General features: G+C 35.7%; 2 protein-coding genes across 2 annotated transcripts; both read left to right on the top strand.

Annotated features, from left to right (window-relative positions):
* Window positions 1-5,561: 5,561 nt before the first annotated feature.
* LOC105962612 (leucine-rich repeat receptor protein kinase HPCA1) lies at window positions 5,562-11,271 on the top strand. Its single transcript, XM_012986928.2, has 18 exons — window positions 5,562-6,207; window positions 6,511-6,631; window positions 6,743-6,814; window positions 7,133-7,207; window positions 7,304-7,375; window positions 7,472-7,633; window positions 7,735-7,809; window positions 7,934-8,005; window positions 8,109-8,180; window positions 8,269-8,337; window positions 8,472-8,546; window positions 8,626-8,697; window positions 8,789-8,923; window positions 9,012-9,490; window positions 9,613-9,765; window positions 9,847-10,203; window positions 10,304-10,539; window positions 10,636-11,271. Exons 1-18 carry the CDS (start codon window positions 6,123-6,125, stop codon window positions 11,113-11,115), a joined length of 2,862 nt encoding a protein of 953 aa, XP_012842382.2. The 5' UTR covers window positions 5,562-6,122; the 3' UTR covers window positions 11,116-11,271.
* A 2,946-nt stretch (window positions 11,272-14,217) lies between these two features.
* On the top strand, window positions 14,218-21,456 carry LOC105962594 (leucine-rich repeat receptor protein kinase HPCA1). The gene is made up of 19 exons (XM_088825735.1): window positions 14,218-14,429; window positions 14,560-14,680; window positions 14,781-14,852; window positions 14,943-15,017; window positions 15,108-15,179; window positions 15,277-15,438; window positions 15,532-15,606; window positions 15,907-15,978; window positions 16,089-16,160; window positions 16,262-16,330; window positions 17,016-17,090; window positions 17,180-17,251; window positions 17,993-18,127; window positions 18,214-18,692; window positions 18,767-18,931; window positions 19,798-19,934; window positions 20,019-20,238; window positions 20,340-20,575; window positions 20,740-21,456. Exons 1-19 carry the CDS (start codon window positions 14,348-14,350, stop codon window positions 21,217-21,219), a joined length of 2,871 nt encoding a protein of 956 aa, XP_088681861.1. The 5' UTR covers window positions 14,218-14,347; the 3' UTR covers window positions 21,220-21,456.
* Window positions 21,457-22,693: the final 1,237 nt, after the last annotated feature.

Below are 22,693 nucleotides of genomic sequence, written 5' to 3'. Positions count from 1 at the left end.
AGAAGAAGAAGAAGAAGAAGAAGAAGAAGAAGAAGAAAAATAAGAAGAAAAAGAAGAAGAGGTATTAAGACGCATAAGAGGAAGACGAAGATGAGGAGGACGAAGAGGAGAAGGAGAAAGAAGTCGAGGATGACGAAGAGGAGAAAACGAAAGAGGAGGAAGAGAAAGAGGATGAAGAGGAAGAAACGCAAGATGGAGAAGAAGAAGATGATGAAGAAGAGGAGGAAGAAGAAGCAGGAAGAAGCATGAAGAAGAAGCGAGAAGAAGAAGAAAATGCAGGAAGAAGAAGAAGCGAGAAGAAGAAACATAAGAAGAAGAAGAAGAAGAAAAAGAAGAAGAAACAGCATGAGTGGAAGGGAATGTTTGTGAATAAGAAACAAAAAGGGTGTGAGGGGTTTGTGTGTGTGTGTGTGTGTGTATTGATTGTATGATGAAAAATATATGCTACGATAAAATAAGGTAATAGTAGTGTAATTTGAATTTCACAGATACATTTCAATATTATTTGATAGATTTTTTATTATAATTTGTACTATCATTTATTTAAACAATTCTTTTTTTTCCTTTTGTTGAATGCGATCCCGTGCAACGGACATGATTACCAGTCATTTTATAACACTTAAATTGAAAACCCTAATTGGTATAAAATAAGGTAATAGTAGTGTAATTTTATAACACTTAAATTGATTACCAGTATTGTGATATGTAATGACGACATCAATACAAGCAAGAAAGGATGTGGTTATGCATGCATCATTTCAAATTACGAATCAAATCTAAGCATATTGATAGCATATAATTCCGAATATCATATCCTTTAAATACGTTATGCTACAACATTAATTAATTGGAATATCGATAAAAAAATTTAAATTCAGACGGTCCTTCCCTAGTCGTTTTGAAAATTGAACCTCGATAGATCTGGGAACTCAACGCCTCAATTCGGCCTCGACTTCTCACATACTGCACCATTTGATGGTACAAGATCTGTACCCTCAAGACCTTCTTCCGAATCCAACTCCCTTGACAGCCAAAAAATCTACCTAGCGCTGATCTCTTGCCAGAGAAGGCGAATTAGACGGACTAAAACTGTAAAGTGAAAAAGAAAGAATTTGAAAGAGAGTATAATATTTATCGACGTTAAAATCGTTGTCATTGTCCCCATATCGTTCTCCTTACGCCAGTATATATAGTTGTACATGGTTGTACTAAAGATAGTTATTTTCTATATTTAGCCATTTGATTTGCTTTACATTTATTGCTAAATATTCTCGTGCTACACATAATTACAAGGGATCTTAGGATATAGTCCCTATTGACAAAACATATTATAACTAAATGACAAGTCCAATTAAACATTTGCTTCACATTTTTCATAAAATCCATTCCAAATATGCCCCTCCACTCACAGATTCGAAATATGCATTAAGTAAATTCCAAATTGTATTTATCATTTTATTTATTATGCATTTAATATTTTCATTTCTCCATATAACATTTCTTTTACATAATATCCGTTTATCTTCCTTTTTTTTCTTTCTTCATTTTATCATTTTATACACTATTATAAAAATGTTTTCCCCTTTTTCTCTACATAATATTGAAAATTACAAAAAAAAAAAAAAAAAAAATTATGGTATTTTTTTTTTTTTTTTGCAATTTACATATTTTTCAATTTGTCTTTAGTAGACTATAGTATACTGCGGTGTACTACACTATAGTATACTACGGTGTATAGTATACTACAGTGTACTATGCTTTACGACCAAACCCTAGCCGCCAACAATTTTCAGCCGCTGCCAACTCTAGCAGTTACCGCTTGTAGCCGCCGCAACTGTAGCCACCTACTTACTTTAGAAAAACCTAGATCCGCCACATGAACCCTAATCAAGCAAAATCTCTTAAAAAATAAGAAAATTAGATGCAAGTAATCAGTCAGAATATGCTTTCAATAACACCCCAACCATAACCACAACCCCACCACACAAACCCTTGTCGTTGCCTCCACCCCGCCACCGCCTCCACCACGCCTTCTACCGCCGCCTCCACGACGACGTCCTCCGCCGCCCCTGCTCCTTCTCATTCCGTCGCCGGCGGCATCGGCGACCTTCGAACCTGAAGTTCTATCTCTCGGCGTCTCTTACGAGAATGAGTTGATGGCTAGGCACCTGCTACGAGAGAGAGAGAGAGAGAGAGAGAGAGAGAGAGAGAGAGAGAGAGAGAGAGAGAGAGAGAGAGAGAGAGAGAGAGAGAGAGAGAGAGAGAGAGGAGCAAATGTGAGAGAGAGAATACAAAATGAAGAGAAATAAATCTAAATTGAAGAAACGTGAATGTATATGTTATATAATTTAGGGTATAAGGGCAAGATATGGATACCAAAATAATTAGAGATGTGGCTCATATATTATTTCAAACTAATTATTTAATTAAAAAATTGGATTTGAACTTGTCATTTAGTTCAAATTAAGTTTCGTTTGAGGAGCTCATGGCATATTACCCCTAATTACAAATATCTTCATCTATTTATGGAACACACTTTCTTTATCTTCTTCTTCAACAGCTCTAAGTCAACTCGATATCCGTCAATTTCGCCTCCTTTTCGTATGCATGCTAAGATATGGCAGTGAGGTCTGTGGCGACATGCTTCCAAGCAACAAACTTACCGGTGACGAACTCTCTATTCGCAAGCTCATTGGCAATTAACTTCTCATAAGTGAGCTTCTGACCAATCTATGTCTTCAATATTTATTAAGCCTTCGGCCAGATACATCCATCTCGACCCACCCAATCGATTTCTCCATGTCTAAGTTCATTTTTGAGAGTTCGGCCCATACTTAGCAAATTAACCCTGATCAACCAGAAAAGTTAAAGGGGAAATATGCGATACACCCCTCAATTTGGAAATATTTTAAACTAAACCCTATTGACTTTTAAAGACTTGTACTCTCACCCAAATTTCACTCTTAATTAGTGAGAACCCCTTGGAATTGTTATATCTCTATTCTACCCTTTCATTACAAGCCCTAGCCCACTCACATTTTTTCACGTAATCCAATTTACATTTCTTTATTTTTCTGTATCCCTCTCTTTCGTTTTCTTCCTCACAAATTCTCTCTTCTTTTTTTTCTCAGATCTATAGCCGTAGTCACCCTCCTACTTCCATTTTTTTCACACCACCGCGGTAATATTCTCAACCCAACCACATACCATGGCTGCCGCCATTTTATACCTCCGCGGCCCCTCCGCCCGCCTCAACTTTCCTACTGCGCCATCGAAGACGTCGGCGGCCTCTTGTCCGCCGCCTCCATCAGGAAGAAGGCCACAGAGGTTGGTGCTAGGGTTGACGCATTGCAAGCAGCGGACCGCCCACGTCCTGATTTCGATAACCCGGGCAGGATCTCGAGAAACACGATTTGAGTACCATACCCCTGAAACTTGGGAGGAGAACTGAATCAATTCATTCTGTTAATTTTGTGTTATTTTAGAATGTTAATTATAATTGTATTTTTTTTTTTTGGATTTTCTAAAGTTGAATGCATTTTGCAGCAGAGATGTATTAAACTGTACATGTTGAGGAGAATTAATTTATGGTTTCTCGGTTACAAAATTATTACATATAATTAGTGATAAAAAAATTGGTGGAATTAAGAACTGAAATGTAATTAGGTATGAAAATTACCATTTCTATTTCTGTATTTTTCGTTATTTTTTCTTTTTTTTCGTTATTTTTCCATCTAAGTTTCTGTATTTTTCGAGAATTTTTTTTCCACATATGTATACAGTTCAGATTTGAGCAACATCAGTAACATGACTATAATCATATTCAAATATGACTATACCACACTATATAATCGGAATTTTTAATAATATTTTTTTCTCCCTAAATCTGAAGCAGCAGCAGTAACGTGGCTATAGTCTAGTTCGAATATGACTATTGCTGATTTACTCGATTAGTGATTTATTAATTTCTTGTTTGTTATGCGAATCACGAATAACAGAGTATACGATGATGAGAAAGAGTGGTTTCTATCAATTTTCACGAATTCGAAGAAGGAAGATGCGATTCAAAACCAATACGAGTTTTTTCACAAAGAATGGGAGGGCCTCCATTATAAAACCAAAGAAGAGGTAGCTAAGCTTCTCGTTTTATTATACAGAAGAATGAAACTTTATTTTATCCGATCACATTGCAAATTAAGTACGATATTCTGGTTTTATTTCTTTTCAGATCTATGCACCACCACCACTATCACCGGCTCTCTTACTCTCGCTTTCGTTCACCGCCGCCACCGCCGTTGTCGTCAACTCCCCTTCCTCTCTTTCGTTATATTTCTATCTCTATTTGTGTATTTTTCGATTTCTCTCTTTTTTGACTGTTGTTTGAGTATGACTATTGTTTGAGTATGACTATTGTTGATTATGATTGTAGTCATATTCAAATATGTTCTATATTTTCGTTTCAACTTGACTTGTAATAACAACATTCAAATTGTGATTTTTTGTGTGGATGTTGATTGGATTATTTTCGTAAACAATAGGCAATCTTCGTTGTTTTATATAATTTGGTAGACATGACTGTACCACACTATATAATCGGAATTCTTAAATTGAAAATGTAAAAAACTTGAATATAAAGAAAAAATATGACTACAGTTGATATAGTCACATATAGTCATATTCGGCGTAGTAAACAAGTCGAGAAAAAAAATACAATTTTTGTTGTAAATTTTTTTAAAGAAAAAAAAAAAAAATTTTCTCAACCAAATATTTAAAAAAAAAATGCAAAATAAATCCGAAATAATAAAAAAAAAATCATTTTATTTTTATTTGGTAGCATATTTATTTATAGGAAATTGGAAGCAGATTTTTAGAAATTTAATAATTGTTATGGAAAGAGAGAAAAAATGAACAATTGAGACAAATTATGCTAATTGACATAAGGATAGTATTGAAAATACAATTTCTAGAGATTATCACAAAGATAGATTTAAGGGATGTACATCTCACTATTTATTAGGTATATGAGGAGTTTATTGCTAATGACCCCAAAATTAAATATGTGTATTGTTTGATGGCTTTTTAAGATCCCTAAATAAAGTTTTGGAAATAATTTGAGAAAAAGGGTAAAATAGGAAGTATGAGGTAATTTATTGAATTTCTTAATTTAAAATTCAGATACTTGTGGAAATAGCACGAGAGAATGCGTCTAAAAAAAATGAAAGTATTTAATAATTTGGAAGCAGGTGTGTGTCAAACACACTACAGTGAAACACGACGACGACGTCGTCTTGATGAGCGGCGGGTGGCGGGCGTTGGGGGGAAAACGACCGATTCAACCCACGCGCACACACACACGCGCGCGCACACACGCGCGCGCAGAGCAATTTGTTTATATACAGCAGCACGTCTCCACGGTAGTGCTATTATTATACTAATGCGCGGAATTCAAATGTTCACAACTCATATTTGACCTACCGCCCCGCCACCATTTCTATATTCCAATTCAATTCAATACATTACTTGTTGTTTTTCCTTGCCAAGTCTTTGTTGGGCGTCTGCTCTTTTTTTTTTTTTTTTTTTTTTTATTATTATAATTCCTCAACTTGCCTGTATTTGCATTTTGCCCCCCTCTGACGCAAATGCCCCCTAAAAGTTTGATTCTTTAAAATATATATGTGTTTTCTGGGATTAAAATGGCATAATTTAATCAATAATTTTGTGTTTTGATAATTGACTTTGTTCACATGGTGAAGCCCTGTTTTGGTAATTGCATTTAACATTTGTTTAATTAATGACAACTTGTCTAGTAGCAGATGTAGTTTTACTACAATATAGTAATCATGGTCTGAACATAAAAAATATGTCTACTTTGGACATTTTCAGCAGCTTCAGCTTGACCAATCGCATTCGAAACCGATAAGAAAATTTTAGGATTTAGTAAGTTGTCGAAGGAGACTATTTCAATAAATTATACGGATAGTTGGCAACAAGTCACTCCTGTGATATATGTGTTGATTTCGAAGGTTTTCTCCATACTCGTAAATTTCGAACATTTTTGAGAAGTTCAGATTCGTTGATACGTATAATTACGAAAAACGTGTATGGTCGTTGATTACTGAGTAATGATGATTTGGAGAGTCCTTCTCTCTTTGCTGGTTGCTTTTATCCAAGTTTTAGCTATAGCTGCACTCACGAATACCAACGATTGTAAGTTTTCGCTAATTCTTGATCCGAGATTTTTCGTTTTCTGTCGAATTCTATCGAATTCGACGCGTTTACTGATCTTTAATATCGTTTGACGAGCCGTGATGTTCCGTTAATTTCTGAAATGCTGCTTTTACATTTTTTTTCGGTAGTGGTGGATCGTTCGAGTATAGTTGACATTAGATATTCAATCTGGATCTGAAATAGGAATATTCTGTTTATAGTTAATTGGTTCTTGAAATACGTCTTTTTGGGAGTGCTAACAAATTCTACTTCTTACGATTGTTTTAATTTTTTTTACGACAGTTACTTCGTTAAAGGCGTTGAAAGATACATGGGGTAATTACCCACCAAATTGGATCGGGTCCGATCCTTGTGGCGATGTTTGGGATGGGATTACCTGCAAGAACGACCGTGTTGTGTCCATGTAATAACAACTTTTATGGGTTTTTTTTTTCTTTTTTTTTTTTTTTTTTTTTTTTTTTTTTTTGTGTTGGCTCATTTGGTATTTACTAACCGATTTCTTGTCAAATTTCAGCACATTAGCGAGTATCGACTTGAGCGGTCAACTATCGTCGGACATTGCAGGATTAACCGAGTTGCAGACACTGTATGTTTTTCTATTCTTTTCTCGTCCTATGTTTCCGTGTTGCAATAAAGCATGTTTTCCAATGTGCATTATATTAACTGTCTGGCATTTTCTTATACTAGAGCAAACGATTCTTGAATGGATAATTATCAGTAACTTATGTAACGTTGAATTTGGATTAGAGGAGAGGAAATATTTTAAATAACTGCAAAAAAAAAAAAACGAGAGCTAAGGATTTGAAATTCATTTAAAAAAGAACCGTTCAAACACTATATTGGACTTGTTATGATGGTTTTGAATGTGTATGCTTTCGCTGATATTTTGCTTTTCTATATATAGGGACCTGTCATATAACAAACGTATGACCGGACCTCTTCCTCCACAAATCGGAAACGTGAACAAATTATCGAGCTTGTAAGAAAATCTCACCGCACTGTAATTACAAGTTCGATGCAAATAGTATAACAACAATACACTCGTATTAACAAAGTTTCGTTGCACGCATTTCAGAATACTCGTCGGTTGCGGATTTTTCGGCCCCATACCAGGCTCGATAGGTTCCCTACAACAGCTCAGATACTTGTAAGTATATCTAAAAGAATCCCACATTCTAATTTCTTTTTTCGTTGGTAATTAATTAATATCTAACCCCGTTTTCTTTTTTTTATGGCAATAAAGGTCGCTTAACTCGAACAACTTCATTGGTTCAATACCACCTTCCATCGGTAATTTGACAAATCTTTATTGGCTAGATTTAGCCGATAATAAGCTTACCGGAACAATCCCTGTCTCTGATGGAACCTCACCTGGTCTCGATATGCTCGTCAATACAAAGCACTTGTACGTTGTACTTCTCGTTTTTTTTTTTTTTTTTTTTTTTTTTTTTTTTTTTTTTTTTTTTAATGTGTGATATGTTCGAACTTTGTTAATTTTTCTTGCAGCCATTTCGGAAAGAATCAGTTGTCCGGTGTAATACCGCCCCAGCTGTTTCACTCAAATTTGACTCTTATACATTTGTAAGAACGCTATACTTTCATATATATATATATATATATATATATATATATATCATTGTACATACCATGTTAGAGTAATCGTGATTTGTTCTAAATATATACACGTTTATTTTTTTTTGTGTAGGCTTTTGGAAAACAATCAGCTAACGGGAAGAATCCCTTCTACAATAGGGCTTGTAGATAAACTTGAAGTTGTGTAAGTATCGTCGCTACCCGTTAATTATTACGACCCTCATTCTTTTGTTTTCTTCTACTGAAAGTTTGAACCTTTAATTTATCGGTTTTGTCCGATCGAACAGGCGGCTCGATAGGAACCTACTGAGTGGACCAGTTCCCCCGAACCTCAACAACCTCGTTTCTGTCCAGGAGCTGTAAGTAGAAAATAAACGAGTTATTTCGATGACTTTATTACTTTTTATTACTTTCCGCAAAAAAGATGACTGAACATCATTTAACCAGGTATTTGTCAAATAATGCGCTGACCGGCTCCTTGCCGAACCTCACCGGCATGAATTTGCTCAACTATGTGTAAGTCGTCACTTATATTTCGCCAACTACTGTAATGTTTTTTTCTGTCGTATAGAATATTTATTTTTTCAAATGCAGTTTTAACCATTTAACCATATATATATAATATAAAACTGGTATTTGAAAATTTGCAGGGACATGAGCAATAATTCATTCGATGCAACGGATATTCCACCATGGTTTTCATCTTTGATGAGCTTGACTTCACTGTACGTCTCTAAAGAAGAATGTGTGTGTGTGTGTTATTATCTTACAACTAACCGAAAAATAAAAACTCCAATTTTTCAGAATAATGGAAAACACAGGAATTCAAGGGCCGATTCCCGTTTCTCTGTTTAGCCTTTTCCAGTTGCAAACTGTGTAAGCGAACTTTTCGACCACTATATTATATATCGTGTATCTTTTCGAAAGGTATACGTAAAAAACGATCCTTTTTTTTTTTTTTCTTCAGCACATTGAAGAACAATCGGATCAACGGTACCTTAAACATCGGCTCCACCTACAGTAACCAACTACAGATCATCGATTTACAAAACAATTTCATCGAGGCCTTCACTCAACGAGCTGGTTTTAGTGTTCAAATCATGTAAAATACACATCACCCTTTTACGCCATGTAATCTTCTTATTTTTTTTTTTATTTTTTTTTAAATAATATTTATTCGTATTTCACAGACTTGTAGGAAACCCGATATGCAACGAAGGAGGAACCGAGAGTTACTGTAGCCTTCCTCAACCGTCTTCGAATTCATACTCGACGCCACCACAAAACTGCGTACCGTCCACTTGCTCTTCGGAAACCGTTTCATCCCCGACTTGTAAATGCGCTTACCCCTACTCAGGAACACTGGTTTTCCGGGCCCCATCGTTTTCCAACTTCAGAAACGCAACCATTTTCGCTTCTCTCGAAAGCAAATTGATGGTCACATTTAGGTCCAACAGCCTCCCTGTAGACTCTGTTTCTTTAAGTAATCCGACACGAAACACGGATAATTACCTGTCGCTTGATCTGCAAGTCTTTCCATCGGGCCTAGATTTCTTCAACCGCACAGCGATCACCGGGATTGGATTTACGCTGAGCAATCAAACGTTCAAGCCTCCGCCTGAATTCGGACCCTTCGTTTTCGAAGGCCGTAGCTATCCACACTTTCAAGGTAGCAAATGTGAAAATATAATAAAAATAACATCTTTTTTTTTTAAATAAAATAAAAATAAGTTCTTGATTTCCAGTTAAATCCGTTTGTTTTCATGTCGGTTTTTTTGTTTTTCATTTCAGTGATGGGTTCGAACAAGTCGTCAAACACGGGAGTTATCATCGGAGTGGCGGTCGGTGGTACTGTACTCTTCTTGTTGTTGGTTCTTGCAGGAGTTTACGCTATTCGCCAGAGGAGACGAGCCGATACAGCCGATAGAATGAACGATCCTTTCGGTATGTTTTTATGATTCAATCTGTCTCTCGTAAGTACCTTGTTGCTAAATTAGTAACCATTTTATTTATTCGCGGTTTCAGCATTGTGGGACACGAATACGACAAGCGGATCAGTTCCGCAGCTGAAAGGAGTCAAAGCTTTCAAGTTCGAAGAACTTAAACGAATCACTAATAACTTTTCGGAAACCAATGGGATCGGGAGTGGCGGCTACGGAAGGGTATATAGAGGAACCCTTGCGAACGGACAATTGGTTGCAATTAAACGAGCCGTGCAAGGATCTATGCAGGGCGGTCTCGAGTTCAAAACCGAGATCGAACTCCTCTCTAGGGTTCATCACAAGAATGTCGTCAGCCTCGTCGGTTTTTGTTTCGATCACGGCGAACAAATGCTCGTCTACGAGTTCATTGCAAATGGCACACTGAGCGATAGTATTTCAGGTTCGTAAATTAAATAAAATTCTGATTTTATATTTTTTTCGTCTAAATGAAAAGGGATTGTGAACTAAAATATCATTTCTTGATTTTCGGTGCTCAAAAGGAAAAACGGGGATCAGATTAGATTGGATGAGGCGGCTTCGAATTGCACACGGAGCAGCCAAAGGGTTACAATATCTGCATGACGAGGCAGACCCTCCGATCATACACAGGGATATCAAATCGAACAATATCTTATTAGACGAACGCCTTACTGCCAAAGTAGCCGATTTCGGCCTCTCTAAGCTTATGGGTGATTCCGAAAGGGGCCACGTCACTACTCAAGTTAAAGGCACAATGGTCAGCATACACTGCATTAATTAAATCACTTTCTTAATTTTCGTTCGATGATTATCCAAGTTCTTGATTTTTATTTTAATTTTTTATTTAAATCAGGGATATTTGGATCCGGAATATTACATGACACAGCAACTGACGGAAAAGAGCGATGTGTACAGCTTCGGGATATTGCTGCTCGAACTTTTGACAGCAAGGCTTCCGATCGAAAACGGTAAGCATATTGTGAGAGAAGTGAGATCCGTGATGGATACGTCGAAGAATATGTATAACCTACAAGGGATTCTAGACCCCGCGGTAGCTTCCGGAATGTCGGCCAAGAGCGTCGAGATGTTTGTGGATTTGGCTTTGAGGTGCGTTCAAGAACTAGGGTCGAACCGGCCTTCGATGAGTGAGGTGGTTAAGGAGATTGAGAATACGATGGAGATCGCGGGGATCAACCCTAATGCTGAGTCAGCACCGACTTCATCGACTTACGAAGATGCGAATAAAGATGGTAAGCATCCTTATAGTAATGAGAACATGTTTGCTTACAGTGGTGCTTATCCTGCTGATTCTAAAGGTTTCGAACCAAAGTAAATGATCTTTTTTTTTTAAATTTTTTTTTATTTTTTTTATTTTTTTTTATTATTATTTTTTATTTAAATTTTTTGATTTGAATTAGTATGTTATTTGTTGGAGAAACGAAATGTATTTTTTTTATAAAGTTAGTTAAATTCTGCTCATGGTTGAAAATTGAGCATTTTATTTTGTTTGTTTGGTTTTATAAGCCTCTGAGAAAAGAGAGGCATGTAAAAAGGAGGAACAAGTGTAAATTTCTGTATACATTTTTATTGGGTGCTTTTGAGTGATGATTGTAATTCTTGAAAAATCCATGTGTAATTAAACTAGGCCCGTTTGTTTGTTTACCTATATCAGATTACATTGGATTATGTGAGATTGAATTATATCCCAGTGAATAACTAATTATTTGATCTCTAAGATGTTTGATTGATTAGATTAAATCTTGTACTAAATTTGTTAAATTCTGGTATTAAATGTAAATTGTCTAAAAAATCTTTTAATTAACAAAATCATAAGATATTGTTTTAATGAACAAAATTGTATTTTCATTGTTTAATCCCCTACAAAATTAGTCGCAGGTGGGAGGGGTGTTACTAATCCAAACAAATAATAACATATACTTGCGGATTTTTGGTAGGGCAATGGTAATGAATTTTGGCAGAAGGCTTGACTAATCATGAATCTTATCAACAAAAAACATCTTACTACCTTCTACTATTTAATTAATAGAATCTAATAGCACTAAGCAAACGAGGCCATTATGTTATAGCACATTCGAAGTTTTTGGAAAGAAAAAAAGTACAACGTGATCTCAATTTCGAGCTTCAAGTTGCACTAGAAAGATGATAACAAGTTATACAACTTTCATGTTTTGTGTTTTATGAGATTTTATTCGAATCAGGGTAAAAAATCGCATTAGATACTGCATGTCACGACATTAAGATTACGTGTTTTTACTATATGTTTTGTTTTGATCATAACTTTCGTATACAAATTTCGATTACCCTAATTCAACTTGCATTAGAAAGAAGAGAACAAGTTCTACAACTTACATGTCTTGTATTTTCTAAAATTTTAATTGGATCAATTAAATAATCTCATCGAATACTATTGTCCTAATCTCATTGTTGAACCGAAAATAAGAGTGTACTAGCTTTATTTTTATGCCTTGTGTTTTATGAGATTTTATTTAGATCGTGGTAAAAAGTTGATTTCAATACTGACTGTAATATTACTGTCAACCAATTAGTGAGATTTGACAGTAATAGTAACTATCAATCATAGTAATACTACAACACTAGACATCAATGTAGCACAAACACGTGAACGCTGACAAGACAAAACAAGGAATTTGACCCGGAGAAACCTCATTTTCAAAAAGTTGAATAAGGGAACATGGGGAAAACGTATAAATATTAAAAATATAGGGTACATCATAATTTCTATAAAATATTATAACTTTTAACTTATATACTTATCGGCAATTACATATTTGTATCAACATAATATATATAATTCCAATCCAAATTATAATTCCACAAATTACACTTGGGCCATATAATTTTATTTTAGTAGCATCTACAAAAACTAATAAAACATCTCTAGAAGTGAAAACGAGACATAAACATAATTCTACAAATTACACTTGGGGCATATAATTTTCATTATTACCAGAAACGTCCCCAAAACTTTTAAACATTTACGAAAACGACCCCAAAACGTTTCCGACAGGTGTTGATGTGATCGATATGACCACTATAAGAAAGAAGGAAGAATAAGATAATATGGAGAAGTCCACAAAGAAGCCCAGAGCAAGCCCAAATGACCTACAAAAAAGGAGCGTCGGGAGGTGGTTTTCTGGGGTTAGCAATCCGACGATCAAGTTAGTCGGCATCTAAGAGAGAAAGATCAATGTATGGTTAAAAGTAGAGTAGTGCGAATGTGATCTTTCTTTCTGCACCCCCTGACTGCTATTTATATCTGTCTAGTAAGTGAGGTGGTGGACCCTCCATTTCCTTTACCATGCTCAATCGTAGGGTTGACACGACTCATCCGAGTTGTTTCATTGTAAAGGGCGAACCCCTTTTAGGGCTCGCGAGCAGTGTTAGTGCCTAACGGTGAGTGAGCTCTTCCTAGAACCTGACGTGGACATTTCTGTTTCCATGACTGTAGGCTTTCTGTCATTGTCATAGCCGCACGTGCGGTCTTGTCAGCCAACTGTTGCATGCTCTCCACGTAGGGGGCATGTGTATGGCATGTCTTGTCACGGGCCTGAGCCTCAATTCTTGGGCTTGTGATTTGTATCAGACGGCCCCTTAGGACAAATGAACCCGTATCAGATGTTATGGTATTTCGGTTTTCGAAACATGAAAACGCATGTGTTTATTGACCGATTCAACTAAACAAAACAAAGTAAAAGATCAAAAAAATATAATATTGATGTGTTTGACAATAATATTAATATTACGGTCAACTGTCTGCGCGAAAAAGAAAAAGCATAAAAAGTATAAAAAAAATTAACTCCACCGAAGACCGGTGTTATCCGTCAGTCAGCGGCGGCGGGAAAAAACAAAAACAAAAAGTCAATGCCGCCGGGACCGTCGTTAACCTCGGCCGAAAAAAAAATGGAAATTCCATAAAAAGAAAGTTAGAATCGAAGTTTTCTGCGAAATTGATAAAATTGGAGTTATAGAAATTGACTTTTGTAACCCTCGTTTTACAATAAGGGGCCTCATGATAAAAAAAACCGATTAAAGTTGATTAATCGATAATATTAAAGTTACAGATAGATGTTTGACTTTGTTCACACGATGTAATAAAATGATTGGATTTTGGGGCACTTGCTTTGGTAATTATATTAAAATTGTTTAACATATTACAACTTGTCTAGGAGCAGATCGATATATAGTTTACTTCAATATAAAATCATGATTTATAAACATAAAAATGTGTATATATATACTTTTGACATTTTCAGCACCATCTGTTACTCGGTTTGACCAAATTTTGAGGATGATTGATTGAGTTGGTGAAGAATATATATATATATAGTGATAGTTAGTTGGGCACAAGCCACTTCTATAATATAGATGTTACATGTTTGAAGCTTTCTTCTCCGTACTCATAATATATATATATAAATTGTTACATTCTTGAAGTTCATATACATATATATACATATATATACATACATATGTATATAAATATATATAGCTAATCGTAATTGTTGTTCGTTTATTGAGTAACGATGATTTGGCGAATCGTTCTCTCTCTGCTGCTCGCGTTTATCCAAGCTTTAGCTATCGGGGCATCCACGAATTCCAACGACCGTAAGTTTTGGCTAGTTCTTCCGATTTTTTAATCGAATTATATTCGACCCTTTTAAAAAGTCCATTTGTTTACGTACGGTTCTTGAAATACTACATCGTCGTGTATCGTGTTTGTTATTTTGTTTTGCAGATGCTGCGTTGAAAGCGTTGAAAGATACGTGGACTAACGTCCCACCGAATTGGGTCGGGTCGGATCCTTGCGGAGATGTTTGGGACGGGATTACGTGCAAGAACGATCGCGTCGTGTCCATGTAATAATAACGATGTATAGGAGATGCATATTTGGTGTTTAACTAACTAACTAACTAACTAACTAACTGACTGACTGTTTTGCTTGTCGGAAATTTTCAGCACGTTAGCGAGCATCAACTTGATCGGTCAACTATCATCGGACATTTCGGGATTGACCGAGTTGCAGACCTTGTAAGTTTGTGCGCAAGTGTGCACGCGCACGTGTGTGTGTGATTTTTCTGATATATATATTATACATACTCTGCTCTTATGTATGTATAGGGACTTGTCATACAACAAAGGCATGACCGGATCTCTTCCTTCGGGAATCGGAGACGTTAAGAAACTATCGAGCTTGTAAGAACAAAAAAATAATCATAATTAATTACCGGTCGATACAAATAAAACACTCGTTTTCAAGAAAGTCAACCCGATTATGTATTTCAGAATACTCGTCGGATGCGGATTTTCCGGCCCCATACCACCCTCAATAGGCTCTCTACTACAGCTCAGATACTTGTAAGTATATCTAAACGAATCCCACATTCTAATTTCTTTTTTCGTCGGTAATTCTAACATCTACCCCCGGTTTTTCTTTTTTTTTTTGGCAATAAAGGTCGCTTAACTCGAACAACTTTATTGGTTCAATACCACCTTCCATCGGTAATTTGTTAAATCTTTATTGGCTTGATTTAGCCGATAATAAGCTTACCGGAACAATCCCCGTCTCTGACGGAACCTCACCTGGTCTCGATATGCTCATCCATACAAAGCACTTGTACGTTGTACTCTCGTTCTTTTTTTCTTTTTCTTTTTTTTTTTATTAAATTTAATGTATCAACGTTTCAAACTCTGTTAATTTTTCTTGCAGCCATTTCGGAAAGAATCAGTTGTCCGGTGTAATACCACCCCAGCTGTTTCACTCAAATTTGACTCTTATACATTTGTAAGAACACTATACTTTCATATATATATATATATATATATATATATATATATATATATATATATATATATATATATATATATATATATATATATATCATTGTACAATACAGCAAAACCTCGATAAATTAATAGCCTCGTTTAAATAATAGTTTCTTCAGAGTCAGTCCAGCTGATTCAGTATAAACATATTAAATTATTAGTTGGATGATTTAATATTTTGCTAAATTAATAAAATTTTACTAGTCTCGACTGTATTAATTTATGGAGGTTTAGATATAACGTTTAATTTTTGGCGTAGGCTTTTCGAAAACAATCAGCTAACTGGAAGTATCCCTTATACAATGGGGCTTGTAGATAAACTTGAAGTTGTGTAAGTATCGTCGCTACCCGCTAATTATTACGACTCTCGTTCTTTTTTTGATTTTTTTTTTCTAGTGAAAGTTCGAATCTTTAAGTTATCGGTTTTGTCGGATCGAACAGGCGGCTCGATAGGAACTCACTGAGTGGACCAGTTCCCTCAAACTTCAACAACCTCACCTCTGTCCAGGAGCTGTAAGTAGAATAAAATAATTTGATTGCATGAATCTTCAAAAAAAAAAATTACTTATTAATCAAAAAAAAAAAAAAAAAAAACCTGATTGACCATTTTTCAGGTTCTTGGCAAATAATAAGCTGACTGGACCATTGCCCAATCTAACTGGCATGAATTTGCTCCGCTATGTGTAAGCCAGCTGTCTATTTTCGTCTTGGTCTTTTTCTTTCAATATAATTTACTATAGAACAATTTCAATAAATTAGTCACTAACCATATTTACATGCGTAAATTACAAAAATGACCCTGAACTTAGGCTAAATTATGAATCGCGATTACCAACCCCCACCTCACTCCCCCTCTTGACGTTTGTTTAAGTCTTACACCGACCCCTTATGCCTATGGTGTGACTTTTCACGGAATCTATTTGATTTCAGTGAAATTTTCCAAAAAAATGTCAAATCTACCCCTGCAAACGTGGTATTTCTTTATACTACTTTTTAAAGACATAAATTAGTCTCATAGGGGGTAATGATAATAAAAAAAGTTGTGAATGTGCGCTATTTAAGATTTAAGAAGAATAAAGATTTCGTGTAAAGGCCCATGAGGGTAATTTTTGGCTTAAAAAAGTAACATCAAGAAATGACACGTCTATAGGGATATAATCGACATTTTTGGGCAATATTCCTTGGAGTAGAAAAGATTGTTTGAAAAATCACATCGTAAGGGAGCCAGTGTCAGCTGGAAACTAATGTCGGGGGGTTTTGGTAATTAGAGATAGGTGGGGGCATTTTTCATAATTTAGCCTTAGTTCAGGGGTGTTTTTGTAATTTCCTTATTTATATATGCATTAACCGGTATTTCAAATTTTGCAGGGACATGAGCAATAATTCATTCGATGTAACGGATATTCCGCCATGGTTTTCATCTTTGCAGTCCATGACTTCACTGTATGTCTCTAAATATGTGTGCGCGTGCGCGTGCGCGTCTGTGTTTTTATCTTACGACTAACCGAAAAATACTAACTCCGATTTTTCAGGGTAATGGAAAACACAAAACTTCAAGGATCACTTCCAGTTTCTATGTTTAGCCTTTTCCAGTTGCAAACTGTGTAAGTTAACTCTTCGGTCACTATAATGTGAAAATTACAGTTTTCATCCCTCAGGTTTGCACCGATTTTACATTTGGTCCCACATGTTCATAAAAATCACATTTCATCCCTCATGTTTCAATAATTCAACGTTTTTGGTCATTTATGTCAAGTTGCGGTTAGTTCATCAATTAAGACAGTTACGGGCACACGCTTGATTTCGTTAGTTTTAACGCAAAATTGACGAAAAAGACTAGAAGTGTTGAATTTTTGAAACATGAGGGACCGCGGATATGTTTTTTGTGAACTTAGAGGACCAAATGTGAAATCAATGCAAACTTGAGTAGTTAAAATTTAAAACTGTATTTTTCCAGTAATATAATCATACATCTTTTGCGAAATTTATATTTTTCATCCCTTAAGTTTACAACGATTTCACATTTAATCCCTCATATTCACAAAAATCACATTTGATCCCTCATGTTTCAATAATTTAACACTTTTGGTCATTTATGTCAATTTACCGTTAGTTCATCGGTTAAGGCAGTCAAGGGCACACGCTTGATTCTGTTAGTACTAACGAAAAATTGGCAGGAAGGACTAAAAATGCTGAATTTTTGAAACACAAGGTACCAAATGTGAAATCAGTGCAAACTTGAGGGACAAAAACTGTATTTTTCCCATAATATAATCATACATTTTTTTGAAAGGTATACATAACAAAATAACAATCTGTTTTTTTTTTTTCCTCTTCTTCTTCAGAACATTGAAGAACAATCAAATCAACGGTACGTTAAACATCGGCTCAAACTACAGTAACCAACTACAAATCATCGATTTGCAAAACAATTTCATCGACGCCTTCACTCAACGAGCTGGTTTCACCGTTCAAATCATGTAAAAAAATACACATCACTCTCTAAACAATTTAATCTTTTTTTTCTTTCTAATATATAATGTATACCGTATACGTGCATGCGCAGACTCATCGGAAACCCGATATGCGACGAAGGAGGGAGAGAGAGTTACTGCACGATTCCTCAACCGTCGAATAATACATACTCAACACCGCAACAAAACTGCTTGCCTTCGAATTGCACTTCGGAAACCGTTTCATCCCCGACTTGTAAATGCGCGTACCCTTACACGGGGACGCTTATCTTCCGAGCCCCATCGTTTTCAAACTACAGAAACGGGACTATTTTCGCTTCACTCGAAAACAAACTGATGTCCGTGTTCAAGTCTCGCTCCCTCCCTGTGGATTCCGTTTCTGTCAGCAATCCGAATCGAAACATCGATAACTACCTTTCGCTTGATCTGCAAGTCTTTCCGTCCGGCCAAGAGTATTTCAACCGCACCGCGATTTCCGGGATCGGATTTACGCTGAGCAATCAAACGTTCAAGCCTCCGCCTGAATTCGGACCCTTCTTTTTCATCGGCCGTAGCTATCCACACTTTGAAGGTAGCAAATGTCAAAATCTAATAAATATAACTTCTTGATTTTTTTTTTCAATGTCGGTTTCTTTTGTTTTTCAGTTACGGTGGAGGGTTCACCGTCGAAAAAGTCATCGAGCAAGGGCATTATCATCGGAGCGGCAGTTGGTGGTGCTGTTCTGTTCTTGCTGCTAATAGTTGCTGGTGTTTGTGCATGTCGACAGAGGACAAGAGCCGAAACAGCCGACAAAAAGAATGATCCTTTCGGTACGTATCGTTTTTAAGATAATTCAATCTATCTCTCCTAAATACTGTTGTAGAAATCGTCTTCCAAGAGCACTCCAAATCCCAAGCACGACGAACTATACTTTGTGTAGAACTTTTCGAGAGAATCTGTAAAGGGTAGGCTAGAAATGCATAAAGCTGAAAAGGATTCCGGATTGAAGTGAGGGATTATGGGAAAAACGGGGTCTATTTATAAGATTTGAAAAGTAGTGTCCTTTGGAGTAAAAAGTACAAAAATCCACCGGTTTGCCCTGGATTTGTACTGTTTCGGCTAAAGAGCCGTTGGGGTCGAATCGGTTACACCATTTCGAGTTGAGCCGAGCCGATTGGTCTGCATTGGTTCGACCGCACCAATTGGACCGTTTGAGATGGGCTTCGGGTAAGGAGAGTCCAATGGTTGACGGCCCATGTCCTAATGTTTTTAGGAAAAAAATTAATATAGTTATTTGGGCCTCCAAATCCAAATCCGACCTGAGTGACCGGCCGGCGGCGCGCATGATTCGAAACTTATAACATATAAGTCTTTCTCCCAAACAAAGTCTTATGTCCTAAGAGTTTGACCCTTATGTCCAACATTGAGATATATAAATAGATCAATGCATCACTATTTTTCCAGTGTGCGATAGCTCAAAATTCCACTTTCCTTATTTCAACATATTTTGGACTAATAACTTTCATTCACCACAAATTGCTTTATATTAATCTAATCCAAATGTTGATTTAAATAATCAAATAGACCATACATTAATATCGATCAAAAGTTGTTTATAACTCAACTTTTAACCAATTTTCCCAACAAATACCTCGTTGCTAAAATTAGCGACCGTTTTATTTATTCGCGATTTCAGCATTGTGGGACCCGAGTACGACCAGCGGAGCGGTTCCTCAGCTGAAAGGAGCCAAAGCTTTCACGTTCGATGAACTTAAAGAAAGCACGAATAACTTTTCGGAATCTAATGCGATCGGGAGTGGCGGCTATGGAAAGGTTAGAAAATTTTCATATAAAATTTTTTCTTGGATATAAGTTTATCGAAATTTCGTGTCGAAAATTTTCTACGTTTTTTGTCAGGTGTATAGAGGAACCCTTGCGAAAGGACAATTGGTTGCTATTAAAAGAGCCGTGCAAGGATCTATGCAAGGCCGTCTCGAGTTCAAAACCGAGATCGAACTCCTCTCTAGGGTTCATCACAAGAATGTCGTCAGTCTCGTCGGTTTCTGTTTCGATCAAGGCGAACAAATGCTTGTCTACGAGTTCATTGCAAATGGAACATTGAGAGATAGTATTTCAGGTTCGTAAATTAAATAAATTTCTGATTTTATATTTTTTTCGTCTAAATGAGAAGGGAATGTGAACTAAAATGTCGTTTCTTGTTTTTTCGGTGATCAAAAGGACAATCGGGAATACGATTAGATTGGATGAGGCGGCTACGAATAGCACTCGGAGCAGCCAAAGGGATACAATATTTACATGACGAGGCAGACCCTCCGATCGTACACAGAGATATCAAGTCGAACAATATCTTATTAGACGAACGCCTCAACGCCAAAGTAGCCGATTTCGGCCTCTCTAAGATTATGCATGATTCCGAAAGGGGCCACGTCACTACTCAAGTTAAAGGCACAATGGTCAGCATATATATATATATATATATATATATATATATATATATATATATATATATATATATATATATATATATATATATATATAGTACTCATCATATTCTTATTTTCATTCGAGTTTTTTTTTAAAATGAAAAAATCGACTTTTTTTTTTTAATTTAAATTAGGGATATTTGGATCCGGAATACTTCTTGACACGGCAACTGACGGAAAAGAGCGATGTGTACAGCTTCGGAATATTGTTGTTCGAACTTTTGACCGCAAGACCTCCGATCGAAAATCATAAGCATATTGTAAGACTAGTGAAGTCAACGATGGATGAATCGAAGGATATGTATAACCTACAAGGGCTTCTAGACCCCGCGGTAGCTTTCGGAATGTCGACCAAGAGCGTCGAAATGCTTGTGGATTTGGCTTTGAGGTGCGTTCAAGACTTAGGATCTGATAGGCCTTCGATGAGTGAGGTTGTTAAGGAGATTGAGAATACGATGGTGATCGCGGGGATAAACCCTAATGCCGAGTCGACACCGAGTTCGTCGGCTTACGAAGATGCGAACAAAGCGAGTAAGCATCCTTATAGTGATGAGAATCTGTTTGCCTACAGTGGTTCTAATCTTGCTAGTTCTTCAGGTTTTCAACTAAAGTAGAGGGTTTTTTTTTTTTTTCTTAATTATTTTATTTTTGTAAATTTTCTGATATGTATTTTGGTTTTTGTTTGTTTGCAAAAATTATTTTAAATTCTGCTCATGTTGAAAATTGAGCATTTTATTTTGTTTGTTTGGATTTATAAGCCTCTTGAGGAAAGAGTGGCATGTAAAAAGGAGAAAGATTGTTTTGAGTGATGATTTGTAATTTATTCTTGAAAAAATCCATGTTTAATTCAATTTAGCAATTTTCTTTTTCTTTTTTTTTTTATATATCATAGCTGTCTTGGGGCGGCTATTTCAATAAAGGAAATAGGCAATGAAATTAATACACCTAGGGGTGCAAGTTGGAACGGAAATTCCAATTTCCGCCGGTTCCGATCCGAAAAGTTTCGATTTTGGAACAACTTTTTTCATTCTGACTTCCAAAATTCCGATTTCCGAATATTTCCGATTTTTTTGGATTGGAATTGGAATTATATAAAATAAATTTGGAATTTCCGATTTACGATCCGATTTAATTCCGGAATTTATACCGAAATAATCCGATTTTTTTCCGAAAAGTACACCTATAAATAATATATATTATATAATACTTATTTTTCCGAAAAATACAACTGTAAGTTTTGTTTTAGGATTTTGACATAATGAATTGTTGTTAGAAGTTTTATTGGATATTATGTTGTGTTTATTTTTATTTATTTTTTTAACTGAATTTAATAGTTATTAATTTTACTTTTATCGACGTGGATGTTCTTATTTTTGAAATATTATGAACATTTTAGAAAATCTCGGCTAATTTTTGAAATTTTAAAGCTTATGTGATTTCCGATTTTTTTCCGAAATTCCGAAATTTCCGAGCATTTTGGAATTGAAATGAATTTTTAGATTCCGAAAATTTTGGAATTGGAATTGGAATTGGAATTGATTTTGTACTTCCGATTTTTTTTGGAAATTTTCCGAAAAGGCTTATTCCGATCCGATTCATCCGACTTTCACCCATAAATACACCTTATTGGAAAACAGGACCACACAAATATAAAAAATATTATTCTTCTTTGTTTAATTACCACACACAAAACTCTCATATTCTTCTTCTTCTTCCTCGCATAACACCCAAAAAAACCTTCAAATTCAAAGAATCAAAACCTCACAAACCTTACGAAATGAAGTCATGGGACAATAAAATGACAATAAAATAGTAGATTACATAGATGGAGAACCCATTCAGTTATGTATCAATGTATTTCTTGAACGTGGAAGTCGATTTTCAAGTTTTTTTTTAAACCCGTCCCCATTTTTCTAAACATATATGTTGATTTTTTGCGTTTTTTCGACATGCATGTGTTGGAAATTGTGGGGGAAAAAACAGTTAAAATTTAACACCAAGGTGTCGAATTTTGTCAAAATGTCGGCACATTGTTGTCGAAAACCAATCAAAATCTGGACACCTTGGTGTCAAATTTTAACTATTTTT

Source organism: Erythranthe guttata, chromosome 2 (assembly GCF_056151865.1).
Source record: "Erythranthe guttata isolate IM_541 chromosome 2, IM_541, whole genome shotgun sequence".
Taxonomy (NCBI): Eukaryota; Viridiplantae; Streptophyta; class Magnoliopsida; order Lamiales; family Phrymaceae; genus Erythranthe; species Erythranthe guttata.
The sequence above is the reverse complement of the archived record's forward strand: the minus strand, read 5'-3'. Positions and strand labels throughout refer to the sequence as shown.